General features: G+C 45.7%; 1 protein-coding gene across 2 annotated transcripts in view; it reads right to left on the reverse strand.

Moving 5' to 3' along the window:
• Positions 1-15,239, reverse strand: part of LOC308145695 (C-terminal-binding protein 2) — a 98,261-nt gene that overhangs the window by 43,070 nt on the left and 39,952 nt on the right. The window contains exon 2 of one of the 2 annotated variants that reach the window (XM_080517205.1): positions 13,996-14,204. In XM_080517205.1, the coding sequence (XP_080373331.1) occupies positions 13,996-14,053 (58 nt within the window). In that variant the 5' untranslated portion in view covers positions 14,054-14,204. Of the gene's footprint in view, positions 1-13,983; positions 14,205-15,239 lie in introns of both variants that reach the window. The other variant, XM_080517204.1, reaches the window with a different exon arrangement.

The following is a 15,239-nucleotide window of genomic DNA, read 5'->3' on the forward strand; positions in this document are numbered from 1 at the left end:
TGTATGCTATACGAGCCAATCGCATCTCCAACTAGCAAGGCGGCTAGCCTGCGTCACGTGACCCTGAAGTTAGGCGTACCCACCTGTGCTGCTCTGTGGGATGCCACTGACAGACAGCTCCATGGCCAATGCGAGTGCTGCAAGGCGCTCTCTCCCCGCTTTAGGTGGAAGGCAACTGTTGCAACTAAGCTCGACTCCACCGTTTAATGCCATTATTAACACTACTTATGGCTTTAGCCAACCAACACAGCGCCCAGCAGAGAGGAGCACGCAGGCAAGGCCCTCCCACCTGCACCTTGTCTATAAATATTTCTCCTGATTTCACTTCTGGTCACATCTTTGTTTTCAGAAAAAAAAAAAAAACCCTCTGAGTTTTGAGAATACATTTGAATTTGAACGGTATGAAAATGTAGATGGCTGAGCGGTGAAGTGTAAATATACACTTTGATGTAAGATGATAAAAAAAAGAAGGAGTGGTTTGTATTGAAAGAACTTCCAATTTATTCAGTAGGTACAAAAGAAATGATGTGTCAACTTTTCATCAATATGCATGCTTGAACATAAAACGCCATGCACGGAATAAGAAAAGGCTCTTCACAGATGTACAAGAGCCTTTGCGCAAAAATGAGAGGCAATTTCTTGAGATGTACACTGCTCTGCGGGGAGGGGGTTGAGGCTGGCAGGCAAGTAAAAGAGATGTTTTCATTAAGTGCCCCTGCAACATCTTATTATTTTCACTCAATTTTCTCCTGCTCCAAGCTGTAAAAAAAAAAAAAAAAAAAAAAAGGAGTAACAAGAGCAGAAAAAAAATAAATGTGCAACACTGCATGCAGAGCTCTACTTTTCCGCTTTCCTTAAATGTGAAGATTATCTTTCTCTGATTACCACTGAAACCCACGTTGCCTAGCAACACACAATTAAGAAGTATGCTTTCCGACCGGCAGCAGGGCCTGCCCATTATCAGATGAAGTTACTGAAGCAACAAATGTCAGCTACATGCAAATGAGTTTGTTGTGCTAAAAGTATTATATGGAGCGGGGATGGGGTGGGCCGCCACCGTGACCTCGGAAGGGAAGTGTACACTTCCCCGAAGCACAAAAGGCACCTTGCACCCTCACCACCCCCACAACTTCTTCTCCCTCGTCTGAGTCTCGCAACCCGCCTCTCATTTCCTTGACAACACTGGAAGACACTTCATAAAAGTCATTACTCGGTAGCAAGTGCAGCAGCCCACAGACCTATTAAAGCGACGGGCAAAATACCGGGTTATGTGGCATGAAAACAAGGTTAAATAATTTAATTCTTCCCTTTGCACATCAGCTCTCATCGGCAGTCAAATATATCAACTTGTTGGAAAGACAGAACCGAGGCCTCTTTGTTTAAAAATGAGACGGGATGATGTCTGACTGGAGAATTCACTCTCTCCGTGAACTGCAGATTAAAAAAAAGAAGAAAAAAAAAACTGCCTAATTTCTTGTATTAACCTTGCATGAGACAAAGGAGTGCCGCAAAAAAAAAAAAAAATCTGCATAATTATTCTCTTTGTAAAGTCACAGAATATATTTGCCAGGAAATATAGTTAAAAGGAAAATGTAATTGTAGAACATAAAAAAAGACTAGAATGGTCTTTCCAGCCCTCTTAGGAGACTTCAAAAAACTAAGAAAAAAGTGTTAATGTAATAGTTTATACAAAAAACTAATTTAATTTCAAAGCAAACTCAATAATTGCGGTAATAGCAGTGATTTTAATAACTCCATGCCATCCATGTGTAAAGTATTAGCAAGTGAGTAAAAGCAACACAGAGCAATAGACGTTAAAATAAGTTAGTTTTATTATCAGCTCAGCAAAGCTACAAATCAACTATCCTTTAGCTGTGCCGAAACCAGAATATTAGGCAAAGTCTCGATAAAAACAGATACCTATTATAGTCTACACAAGCATACATCCAATTAGTGTAATTGGATTTGAAGCAGTTAAGCCTGCGATTAGATGAGAGTACGGTGTAAAATAGAATGACAGCAACTTTACATCAAAGAAATAACCTTTTACATATTAAATACAAGCTGGACCTTTGTGTATTTTCTTACACTCGACTAACAGCAAATGATGTGCACTATCTGGAAAATGTAATTCTGCATTCTCTTTTTTTGAACAAATATTTATTGTGAGCCCTCCAATATGCGAGAGCATCATTAAACTTTCACCACTACCAGTGATCAAATCGATGATAAGAAACTATGAAATAGCCAGGCAGAATTGTAAAACAGCAGCAAGCTTTTGCTTCAAGTCTACTCTGACCAACAAACCTGAAAAGTATGAGACCAAACATTTGACCTCAATAACAGGAGTGCTGCTCATAAGAAATGTTTCAACTTGACGATGAGACAGGATTCCCTCTGGCAAATGACACAACCCTGTTGCAATGGATGTATAAATAGTTGCGTGATTTTAAGAAGAAGAAGAAAAAAAAAACCTCTCAGAGCAAAGCAGCTTAACTTGTCAGATGCATCTTACATGCTACTCCTCCATACAAAAACACTGCCTGTGTGTATGCATTTTGTTGTAATTTGCCAAAACTCTGCCCTATAAAAATATACATTCCTTACCATGCGTCTGATGTACATGACAGGACAAACACACACAAAGTAGCTCCCAATCTACAATAACTAATCAGCAACAAGGACAAAGGAGACGGTGTTTGAAAGAGATTAAAAAGAAAGTTGAAATTTAACATTACTTGTGTCGGGCGTTGTGGTCATGGTTGAGACTATGACAGGTGGACCAGTGCGACGTCCTACCAGCTTGGTGTTGTTCAGATTTTGGGCTTGGAGAGTGGAAGAGGGACTGACGGGAACAATGGTACTCTCAGGAGCAGCATTGATCCCTTTCCGGAGAAGTTGTGGGCTGTGAAGGGGACTTGCTGCTGCTACAGGTGACGCCGGGGCAAGGTTCGGGGCTCTCTTCATCAGCTCCATAGGAGAGTAGGAGCCAGAGAAGGTCTTTGGCGCTGCTCCAGGGGTGCCTGGAGCTGGTGGAGGCTGTTGCCCAAGAGCAGACATGGCAATACCGGTGTGGGCATTGTACATGGGAAAGGCTCTTCCCTGAGTCATAACATTGCCGTACCCTCCAGGACTGACTGGATAAGTTCCAGTCAACATAGGACGGGCCCCTGGGTAGCTGGTGGTCTCCAAGAGATGTTGAGAGGGTGCACTGCTGGGTCTTCTGCCAAGAAATTCTCCCATCCTCGGAGACACAGTCTGGATGGTGGTGGGAGGCTGTTGCATCAGGTTGGGGTCCATTGTAAGGCCCTGGGGCGGCATGTAGAGGTCATTGCGATGGCTGAAGCTGTTGGATCGGGTACGTGTACCTGGCCCACCTGTCTTGCAACTGAGCAACACACGGGACAGAACGCGGGCCTGGGCTAAGTTAGGGGCTACAGACCGGATGTCATGGTCCTCCATCATTCCCAGTGTGGCAGTGGAATCAAAGCCATGTTGCAGCAGTAGAGTAATTGTGCTCTCAGCCAAACCTTCAGCTCGCAGAAAAGCCAAGAAGGTAGGGTCCACCATCCTCTTAGGATCTGCAGCACTTGGATGGTGCGCAGGCATGCTGGAAGTCATTCCAGCTGTGGCGGCCACCATTGACGAGCTGGGGTCATAGCTTGGATCGTAGGGAAGCCTCTGGGAGGCAACGGCTCCATAAGCCCGTGGGAGAGCTCCGTCCATTCCCTGTGAAGCTGGGTCCCCCACTGAACTGGTGGCAGCTGTCTGGCCTGGTTCCAGGGACAAGCTGTTGTAAGCTTGACGAGCAGAGAGAGACGGTGCCTCGGCGGCGTAAATAGGAAGAGGGGGCTGAACCCCGTACAGTGCAGGAGAAGGAGATCTGCCACCAATACGCTGTGCGTCTGGGATCATCTTAGATCCGAGACTTTCCCGGTACAAACGGCTCAGCTCGTGAAGGGGAGGGGGGGGAGGAGGTGGCGGAGGAGGCGGGGGAGGAGGTGGAGGGGGCGGAGGCGCGGGTGTAGGTGTAGAAGCCGAGGCTAGTATGGAAGGTGTGGCCCGTGCTTGTCCTTGATCCCAGGTAGGCCTCATCCCCCCACCACTGGCTCCATAATGCGATCTGTTGAGCAAGTGCTGGTTATCCCTATAAAACCCTGACTCTTCAGGTGGCTGACCAGATAAGGTAGCGTCTGCCAGGTAGTAAGCTTGAGGCGGTGCCGAGGCCCGGCCTGCCATCACTTGCCTGAGGTAGAGACTAGAGCTCAGATCAGGCACAGATGTCTTCCTCAGCAGTTGCTGCCCATGCCAGTCCTGCTGGATGTCCTTGTACGGGGAACGCTGGAGGAATGGGTCCTGCTTTTCCTCGAGATCCAGGTAATGCTGAAACCAGTCTCCACTGTGACCCTGACCCAGTGGCAGTGAGTTCCTACGCCCCGCAACGGTGCCACAGAAGTGACAGCGACTGGCAGCCCTGTCGTTCTGACCTTCACTCCATTCGGGACCACGGTGGCCCTGAGAGCCAGCGAAATGCGACTGCTCACTTGAGTTAGGCATCAGTGAAGACAATACAGGGGGCAGCTCTAAAAGCAGAAAATAGAGCTGGGTATTGCGTTTCACCTCTCCAATTACACTCCCCCCCCCCACCCCCCACCCCCAATCAAAAACGAGGACTGGAGAGAACAGAAGAAAAGGTAAAGCAGAAGGTACCCTTATACCTGATCAGCAGCTGTAGCGCCCCCCCCCCCCCCCCCCCTTCACTCTTAAGTCTGTGCTATCATGTAGCTCCCTGCTGGCAGCCTGTCTAAATAATTCAGCCCTGGAAACATTAGAAATCCACGAGGAGGGAGGCACATCATCATGACGAACACAGAAAGAGTACACACACACACACACACACACACACACACACACACACACACACACACACACACACACACACACACACACACACACACACACACACACACACACACACACACACACACACACGCACACGCACACGCACACGCACACACACACACAGACAGGAATGTAACACACCTTTAGGGCGAAGCTCAGCTCCATTCTATAGCATGCATGTTCTGGCCATCATGGCTACATTCCTAACTAAGACTGAGGGCAAGAAATTGGGGTGAAAACACATGGCGGACAATGGCAGAATGGAGGAGGGGACGAGATGCTCTAATCCAATGGGGGTTGATGAAAGCCATTGGCAGGAGCAGTCCTGTCGTCCACTGCGTTTGCCACAGGGGGATTAGCATCGAACTAAAACCTGCTTAAATCCACTACCCCCTGTGACATCACTTGAACTAGATAGTGCACACAGCGAGCGTGCTGCCGAGGCCTCCGAATGTGTTTATTGAGTGCTAAGCTACACTGTTTATGGCCTATACTGCACACTTCTCCGTTGGACTATAGCCCGTATCCCTCTGACCACAAATAGATGATCCCAGAGGGACAGAGGAGGCTGGGGACTGATATGTAGTGTTAGTGTATCCTCGGTGAGAGGGGGAGGGGGTGGTTGTAAAGCCCAGTCATGGAAGTACTACTGAGGGTCACATTTAATCGGATGGTTGCTCGAGGGAAGACAGGACTTGCTTCGCTTCATCCATAAAGAATGCATAGCCTCCTCTACTGGGCATTTACAGATTCACATACATATATACAGACGTAAATACTCACACATGTAAGAATGAGGTCATCTCTTTTCCCCTCCAAGTTTGGGGTATGCTGTTAAACTGAATTATTTTAAATGAACTTCAAATTAAGAGCAGAAAATGCATAAAAATAACCCAAAATTCCCAAATTATATTTAAGATAATATTCTCAGAGCAGGTTCAGTGATTAGTCTGTTATCAGAACAGCATTCAGTTAATCAACAAGTTACGTTGTGAATACAAGCAGGAAAACACCCTCAAACCCAGAATATATCTTAGTACGATTTTAACCTGATTACATTTAAATATTTTGTATGTTTGGAGTACCCACATTTGTTTTGTCTAATTTCCATGTTGTTTGTACCGTGACTGGAGGCAAAGATCCAAACTAAACGAAGCAGCTGCAATTGTGTTTTGAGTTTATCTGAAACAAGAGAAGACACAATCACTATTTACCTTCGATGTGTCACAGGTATACTTAAATCTGTTCAATCAAACGGAGCAGTGGTGGCCTTGACGTCATAGGATAGAGAGCTTGTAATTAAACGTTTGCTGGTTCAAATCCCTCTGCCGGAGGGTCATCTCTATTGGTCCGTTAGCAAAGCATTCAGCCTCCGGCACCCGGTGCACAAAGCGCCAAATAAAAAGGCTCCATTGTCCCTGCAATCCGATCAACCAAATGCATTTCATTTCAGAAACATTCAGTCCTTCAGTTTAAAATTTGCTATATTTTCAAGAAATGTTTCTTACTGCCCTTTTTTTTTCTTTTTTTTTCTTTCAAATTTCCGCTCACTCAACTTGTACTTTGCTGTGAAACACACCAGATGTGCACTGGAACATTTGCAGCTTATCTAAGATGTTACCATCAGAGAGATAACTGCTGGTGTTTACTTGCCGTGACAAGAGCAATGTAAACAGTGGCAGGAGGAGAAGAAGGGAGCTTTGATAAATGTGTGATGGGGGGAAAAGGCTGATAAGGCAAGAGCCTGTCAGTTATGACTTCACCTCTCAGACAGACAATGTGGGACAGGACAAAGCACTGACTGGACTGGGATGAATATATGCCTGTTCCCATCTGCGTGTTACCTCTGCTTTAAATGGACAACAGGGATTTTTTTTAAAGAATTTAAGGTTTTTTTCTTTTTTTTGCTGCAAGTCTTGAGTGACTTTATTCGAATGCTCCTCAAGCTAAGATGCCGAGACAGCGTGACTGAGACGGGCTAAATTTAATACAGTTCAGGACTGACAAGAAGCTGCTATAGTACCCGGCTTCTTTATTATGTCCCACTACCTGTCAGCTCGCAGAGAAAAATGCTAAAACCAGCTTCTTTTCATGCAAAAGCTTAAGTGATGCAACGGTGACATAATATTGAAAACAATAAACATTTTTTTTTTCTTGGTATTTATGGAACATCCGAATTTGAGAACATCAAGTAGGTCAAACAAAAAGTAATCCCCACAGCCCCCCCCGTGGCTCTGTGTAGTCTGGAATGATGCATATCTGAAGGATGTTTTCTTTCATTAGAGGTAAAGCACACCTAGCAATTTCCTTGCCGCGGTTTCGCCGCGCTGTCCTCCCAGGTCTGAGTCTCACTGCGCTTTTTTGTCAACTGTAAAACACACCATTAATCACCGCGTTGTATCTCTCCACGGCGATCGCAGACAATAACTTCTTTTAATAAGCCCCTTCCAGGGCCGTGTGTCACTCAGACCCCGCTTCCTGACAAAATATTAATAACAATAATAAACATCTCAAGTACGAGTCCGGGCTCGTGTTCCTGAAACCGAAACAAGGACTGGGCCTATCGTATCTCCCTCCACGCAAATTGCTGCATTTCCCACAATTCATAAGCAGCAGAAGCTTGGGCACCAAATTCATCTTGTCTCCACTCGCTGACATGTCTCTCCCGAGAGCCGCTTCATAATTAAGTGCGCACGCTTTACTACACTCATCAAGCAACAGGGATTCTGTATTTGCTAGCATGAATAATACAATAAAAGAACGCTCCCATGTCACACACTGTATATTTGGTGAACGGCGGAAGAGTCGCACGGCTCTGTGAAAGACCTCTAGGTGCAATGTGTTGAACAGACGTCCGGCGACAGTCATGCCTTTGGAGCAATCTGGACATCTTTCTAGGGCGCAGGACGCTAACGGCAGGACTTGGCAGGCAGCGCAGGCAGAGATAGCCGCGGAATGATTTAGATAGCGGCGGCTCTACAACTGCTGATCCATTAAACTTTCATGGGGACTTCATAAATTAAAACCATGACTGGAAGAACTTGAAAATTCTACTCAATTACTGTGATTGTACAGTATATTAAAGTTTTAACGAGCCTCTGGGCCTTTTTCTCACTCTGAGCGCCGGCGCGGGGCGGGAGGGAGGGAGGGGCCCCGCGGAAAGAAAAACACATGGTACCAATTCTGATCCGATGGCTTTCAGAGGGTTTACATCTGCTGTGTTATCGAGACGCTGTCCTCCGCCTCTTTACCACCTCACAGCTCTGCGGTACGCGGCCCAGCGTGTCGCACATTTGCATGGTTTGGAGGAATGCGGGGCAGAGTGAGAGCCGCTACAGGGCAAGACCTCTCCCAGACTTGGTGAAGCAACTGATTAGAGTTTTGTCTTCCATTTTGGCGGCTTGGTTCGTTCCATCTTTGCTTGGTGCACAGCCCTGTGCTCCGCCTGCCTATCATTATCAAGCCAGTGGCCCATACTGCATCACAGATGGGGCAGACAGAAGGGAGAGACGACAGCCCGCTTGCTTTTTGGAGAGGCGAGGAGTGTGCAGCTGAGTGAGAGAAGAGGGAGGGAAGGAGAATACGAGAGAGGAGAAAGGAGGACTGAAAATGTAATTTGCCTGCGTGCCACAGATGAAAAACGACGCGGCGCTTAGTTAAACGTAAGGGCACTTCTTTTTGGGGAATGAAAACCTAAACTGTGGTTATACACAGATGGAGCTTAAGATCAACACACACTGCACTCTAAAAATCTCTTGTGGTGTTAATGCGCGAGAGACTATTATCCGTATTTCATTCGCTGAAATGAACTGGACAACTCTTTTACAATGTGGGTTTTTTTGCAAACGTGCAGATTCCGCCAATTTCTTGCCTAAGATAAGCAAATGCGCTGAAAGGTATGTAAAAAGAAGTGCAAACACATAAATAACAGGGAGAGGATTTTAACTTTAGGTTAAAATCATGCGAGCTGGAGAAAACACAAAGTGAGAACATGCAAACCCTGAACTCAACACTTGGAAATACAAAGAGTAATGAGCAATTTTTTTATTTCGATATGCAAAAAGCTTAAAACTACCACTTGTTTATGCTCAACTCTTAAAAAAAGCAAAGGGCTGTGTACTGGCTGTGTGTGGAACAGCCTTTATTAAACAGACTGTTCAATATAAGATCACAAGGTATGCGGTCATCAGGATTCGCGGCGCACTCTTTACAACGTGTGATCCTAATTTCCTCTCAGCTCATCAAAGTAAAAGCCTGACAGCACGTTGGGATTCGCAATGAGTAAAGGGATGTGAGGTCAGTATTGTATATTCTTCACCCACATGACTTCATGCAAGCCTGATGTTTCATGTTCACAAACAAGGTATACCGACACCATGAGGTGTCATTGTGTTTAGACACTACGAATAGAATGCAGATGTTGATGAAACCATTACCTGCGGAGATTAGAGCAGCTATAATCGAACGCAGAAGGGAAGGGGTATTGCAGCCGGGGAGATGGGGAGAATGGATCGGGAGCAGAATTGTCCTCCCAGTCGCTACGGGATGATAAACACCGGTTCAGCTCAAATTAAGCGGCAAACAAGAAAGAACCAGAGGCTGAGAGGAGCAGGGGCCATGGCAGAATCACTCCCCATCTCTTCAGATGACAGAAAGTAATCACTCCACCCCGAATGGAGAGAATACAAGAAAACGCGAGGAGGAGAGAGCGAGAGACAGAACGCTTTTCTCTGCTCCTAATAGCGCTGGAATAAAGCTGATGCTTCCCAGCAGCTGCTTTGATTGAGCTAACTAGCAGCTTTTGATACAAACATTCACAACCAGCTCCCTGCCTTCTTATTTGCAGAAGACAGGCCAGATTATGCTAAATACATATCAAGGACTTTAATGGCTTAATCAGCCCTGTCATCTAGCCACGGGGTTTTCTAAGATACTGCATTAGTGATCCTGCTGCCATAAATACCAATATAAAACAGGCAGAATGAACATTTCTGGCAATGCTTTAATGTTTTAAAAAAAACAAAAACAAACCAATTTTTACACCTTGAATGGCATTGGGAGAGTGTCTTGGATGACAAGAGTTGTATTTTAATGTTGGGAAAACAATAGAAACAAAGGCGAAGGCTCTGTTGGACGGTGCAGACAGAGTGTGGTCGCAGCAGACGTTTTCAAAAGAGAACGTTCCAGATTTTCACTTGAAAGAGATTGAGAAGAGACAGCACGAATCACGGCTTCATCTGGTACCGTATCTGTTTGCCAACTGCGAGCGTGGTTGAAGTGTGAACCTGGATTAAGATGAGTTGCTCCCGACAGTAGCGAAATTGGCCCTGTGAGGGTTTTTACCTGCGAGTGAGACCAAAAGCAGAGGCTTGCTTCATGTGTGTTTTCTCCTTGCTCTGAGACAATCACCATGGCAGCCTTATCACATCGCGACATGCAATCAGTGGGACAACTCAGCCTGGTCATTGGCTCATGAACAAATCACAAATCACAAGCTGTCTTTTTTTTTTTCTCTTTCTTTCTTTCTTTTTCTTTTACGCCCTCACAATGGCCACCAGAGGACTGATTCACTGATCCTATATGATGGCCATCTGGAGATATCGTGTGCGTGTGTGTCATAGAGAGAGATAGATAGATAGAGAGAGAGAGAGAGAGAGAGAGAGAGAGAGAGAGAGCGAGAGAGATGGCGCGTCGGCAGGTAAACTCGCCATGAAGTGGCTCTGCATGCATCACAGCAACACCTGTTACCGTCTCTCCGTGCGACTCCGGTGGGCTTTGAGCTCGTCCACAGCAGCGCAGACAAACTGTCGTTCCCCCGGGAATGACTAACTATCACAGCTGTCTCCCTCGCACACATTCGGCAGCTGGATGTAGACTGCGCCTAATCAGGAAGGATTTCCACCAATAAATGGTCCGCCTGTGCCATGAGACGCGACTGCTTTTCATGACTAACCTTAAAGGCCATATGACAACTCGGTGCTTCTGTTCGCTCACTTTCTCACACAAACGCCAAGATGATCTCGGGCCCGATCAAACACCTGCCGCAGAGCAGTAAAAAGCACAGGGTGATGGCAGACATCAGCGTCTCATCCAGAGCCCCGTGCACACATGCATGGGCTATATTACGCACACATCTATTACAAACATTGTGACCACCTGCCAGAGAGTGTCTGGGTCTGACTTTTGCCCCATAGCCCATCAAAGCATGGGCTTCCACTTGACATCTGAAGGTGTGCTGCACCAGCATGGCAGCGGCCAATCGTTTATCCCCTGTAAGCTGTGAATTGGGGCCTCCGTGGACCCTCATGCATCAATGAGCCTCGGCCACCCCCATGAGCCTGTCAGCGGCGGAACCACTTCTGATAGATGCGGACTGTTGCAGACCAGCGTGATAAGACCTGTGGTTTTTATAGACGTTCTGACCCTATTATCAAGCCATCGCGATGTGGCACCGGTCAAAGTCGCCCCAGTCCTGACACTTGTTATTTATCACATCAGGTTTGAGGACAACACTCAATGTGGTGTGTACAATATCCTTATGGTAAACACTTCACCTGCCAGTGGTCATGTAATGATGTATTGGTGTACATGTGCACAATTATGCAGAAAGAGGGGAGAATTTTAAGTCACCACCAGTCTAACGTGCTGAGATACTCAGGTTGTTACACACAAGGGGTAAATAAAGGCACAGCCAGAAGCTGTTAAAAAAAAAAGAACCTCCCAGACATGTTTTTGAGTAGTGGACGCTGCATTGATACTTTTCCCACTAAGAATTTTACGGACACAAAACCCCCCCCCTAAAACAAAACAAAAAAACGCAATCATCCACCATGTGGACATTTTGTCTCCGTAAACACATGCAGTCACAATAAAAACAACAAAGCAACTTAAAAAAAAAAACCTAAAAAAATAACAGTTTGTCACCAAACAGCCTTGAGCTCCTTAAATGCTGTCACTCTGTCCACAGAAAATACTTCTTTTTTCCCCACTGCTTGGTAAATTGGATGTCAAAATAATGCACTAATGTGCAAAAGCACCTGGCTCTTGCAGGAAATCGGATATGGTGCAGCAATGGCTACAGGATTACCCACAACCTTTAGAAACATGAGTCACACGTTGCATGCTTCAGAAAAAGCCCCATGTGCTTCAAATCATGTACTTTAGACCGTGAAGCTTTAGATGAATAAAGTTTTATCTTTTGGATCATTAAACAAAATGTTTGGAGATGTACTCACAGCCGTTATGTAAATAAACTCATAAAATATATATATTTTTTTCTTTTTGGAGATTTCCATAAAATAGCAGCTTTGATGTTATTTAATCATTTGTGGCTGTAATGTATTTTTAATTCCCACTGAGCTGTTCCAAAATGCATCAAGTTCCAACTGACCGCGATCATATCTCAATGAAAAAAAAACCCCAGGACTCTCTGAGTTTGTACAGGATGTGCGGCATATGTCCTTCATTCCGTGCACACAACTGTGCGGTGCTTACATCATGCAGCAAAACAAATATGCTGGCACTGGGGGTAATGGTGCGTCTAGCTTCATTTTCCAGCACTGCAGTCATGTCTGCCTCTCCCTGCGCTGGCTCCAGGAGGGCCCAGCAGCTTAACAAGCCTCTTGGGGACCCAGACAGCAGAGAGGAGATGATTTTACCTCAGGACACAGTCTGACAGACACACACACACACACACACGCACACACACACTGGGCCGAGTCAAACAAGTGGGTTTAAAAATGCACATTCACAAGGTTTCAGAAACAGTTTATACACCCACACAAAAACTCATTTTCCTTGTTGCCTGGGTTGACTCTGCAGCTATGTGCACAGCAGGGGGGCTCCCATTCTACGCGCCGGCCCTTCAATACAACACCACCGCTTTATAATCCGCAACCTACAGCCGACTAATCATTGCTGTTCATGATGTAAAAATTGGCCGCTCCTTAACAGGCGTGACGGCATGGAGACCATTCAATCCCCGGCGGCAATTTAACTCGAGTTCAGATGTTTAGAAGATCCTCCATAAGTGTAAGTCACACAAGCAGACACTCCTACACAAACAAAACCCCCCCGGCTCGCAACAGCGGCCAGAGTCAAGCAATAATCTCATTTACATCAGCCAGATGACCGTTTGCTGCTGGGGTCAACATTCATATGCTGGTTGCTGCTGTGGCGTCGGGGAAAATTAGTGCAATCAATAGGCGCTGATAGCCAATAGGTGATGGAGCTGCAGAACTCTGTAGGAATACAGCACAAGTGTATTGGTTGTCTCTGCACAACAAAGAGTTTGTGTTTTGCGGGTCAAAAGGAAAGCAAAATACTTGATTAACCTTTTATATTCCGATGATTGCTTGTAGAGAAGCCAATAGAGATGTGTGTGGAGGAACGGCGGTGCAGCAGTCAGCATGTCACCTCACAGCAAAAACATTTAAGTCCCGGCTTTGTGGTGTTTCTGGACAGAATGTGTTTCTCGGTGTGTGCATGGGTTTCCTCGCATGCATTCAGGTTAATGTGAGTATTTCAATCTCTCGCTTGTCCATCTGTGATACATAAGGGATGGACTGTACATTGGATAACGGCTTATAGAAGACGAATGGATGCTAGTATGTGTTGGATGACAGAATATGTTTTAAAAAGGTTCGGCTGTAATTAATGCTTCATTACTGCAGCTCCAGCTAAGGATAGTCAATATCAAATCGATCTTTATTGACATTAAGCTCCACATACAACTGTAGTGTCGGCCAAAGGAGACAGTGTTTCTCCCTGGGATCTCTCACACACACACACACACACACACACACACACACACACACACACACACACACACACACACACACACACACACACACACACACACACACACACACACACACACACACACACACACACACACACACACACACACACACACACACACACACATCAAGATGAATTAACTGTAAAGTCCAACTTGAAAATCAGAGCAACAACCCCGGCTGAAACGGCAAAGTTTGAGGGGAACATTCAGTGTAAACGGGTGATGTGAAGGAATGTGACTCGTGGGGGTGTGGGTGAAAAAAGTTTAAGAAAGACACATACGTATAACTTTACCTTCGCAGATCCGGTCAAGCCGCTGTCTCTTCACTTTGTGTTTGTCAGTCAGGGACATGGCGTTCAAGCGCAGCACGGCACGGGACGGCACTACTCGGCACGGCACGGCGGGGATTCCTCTCCTCCTCAGCCGCAAATACTGACAAGGTTCAGACTCCTAGTGCACTGTCAGCACTATTCCCCGGGGCATACCGCCTCGGCACATACACCTACATGAAAAGGTACAAAAAAAAAAAACTTGCTTAGACAAACTATTGACATGCACACACACACACACACACACACACGCCTACTGTAAATATACACATTATTGATGTAAAAAGTGCAAAAAAAAAAAAAAATAAATCTCTGACACAGGAAGGCATTAAAGAGTCCTTGACTACAAAGTCACTCAGCCTCTTGCTCACAAAGAGGCTGGGAAGCTGCAGGCAATAGATACACAGGAAATCAGTGAATCATACACTTTCTCTCTCTCTCTCACACACACAGACACACACACACACACACACTTGGATACTGTCGGTGACAAAGTGGCTCCATTTGCTCTAAAAAATAAAAAAGTGACAAAGCTTCTGGGCTCTAAAAGCTCCACTTTTCTCCTGTTTGAAATGTGTTTTCCTTCCCTGACAAATACTCATCTGAAGCTCCATCTAAGTTGTCACCCATCACTTTCACTATTGAGCGACATTTGAGGTATCTCCAGTTCCACAAAGAGAAATCTTTTTTTCCTTTTTTTTTCATCTCCTTCCCTGAAATCCATTCAGACAAATCGAGCACAGAAGTACTTATTAATCTTGCTAAATTTGATCTAAGAAAATGTGAAAGAAGCTGATAAGACTTGTGAGGGGGGGATTTATCATCTGACAAAATGAAGCTCTTTAGTCGATGTGCTGCATCTCAAGGCTGACAGCCATGTAATGACACATCCAGGCCAATAGAGGGTAGTTAAAATCTACTCGGCGAGGGGGCTCGCTTCAGATGCCCTTCTGTACAACGTGGTGTCAATTCATCACAGCCTGCTTTTACCACTCTGCTCGCAGTTTTCCAGACTCAAATATTACCACCTGGTGCAAAGACGGGGCAAGTAAAGCCTGTGATTTGAACAGACTCCTCCAATGCCTTCGTTTGAGTGGCTACCTGCAGGACGCAGAGGACAAAAACAACTTTTATTCCCTGAGTTATCCAGCTGTTTGAATCCCAACACCTTCCATCCAATCACGGCTCTCAGCACGCGTTATCAATCT

Source organism: Blennius ocellaris (assembly GCF_963422515.1).
Source record: "Blennius ocellaris genome assembly, chromosome: 21".
NCBI classification, from domain to species: domain Eukaryota; kingdom Metazoa; phylum Chordata; class Actinopteri; order Blenniiformes; family Blenniidae; genus Blennius; species Blennius ocellaris.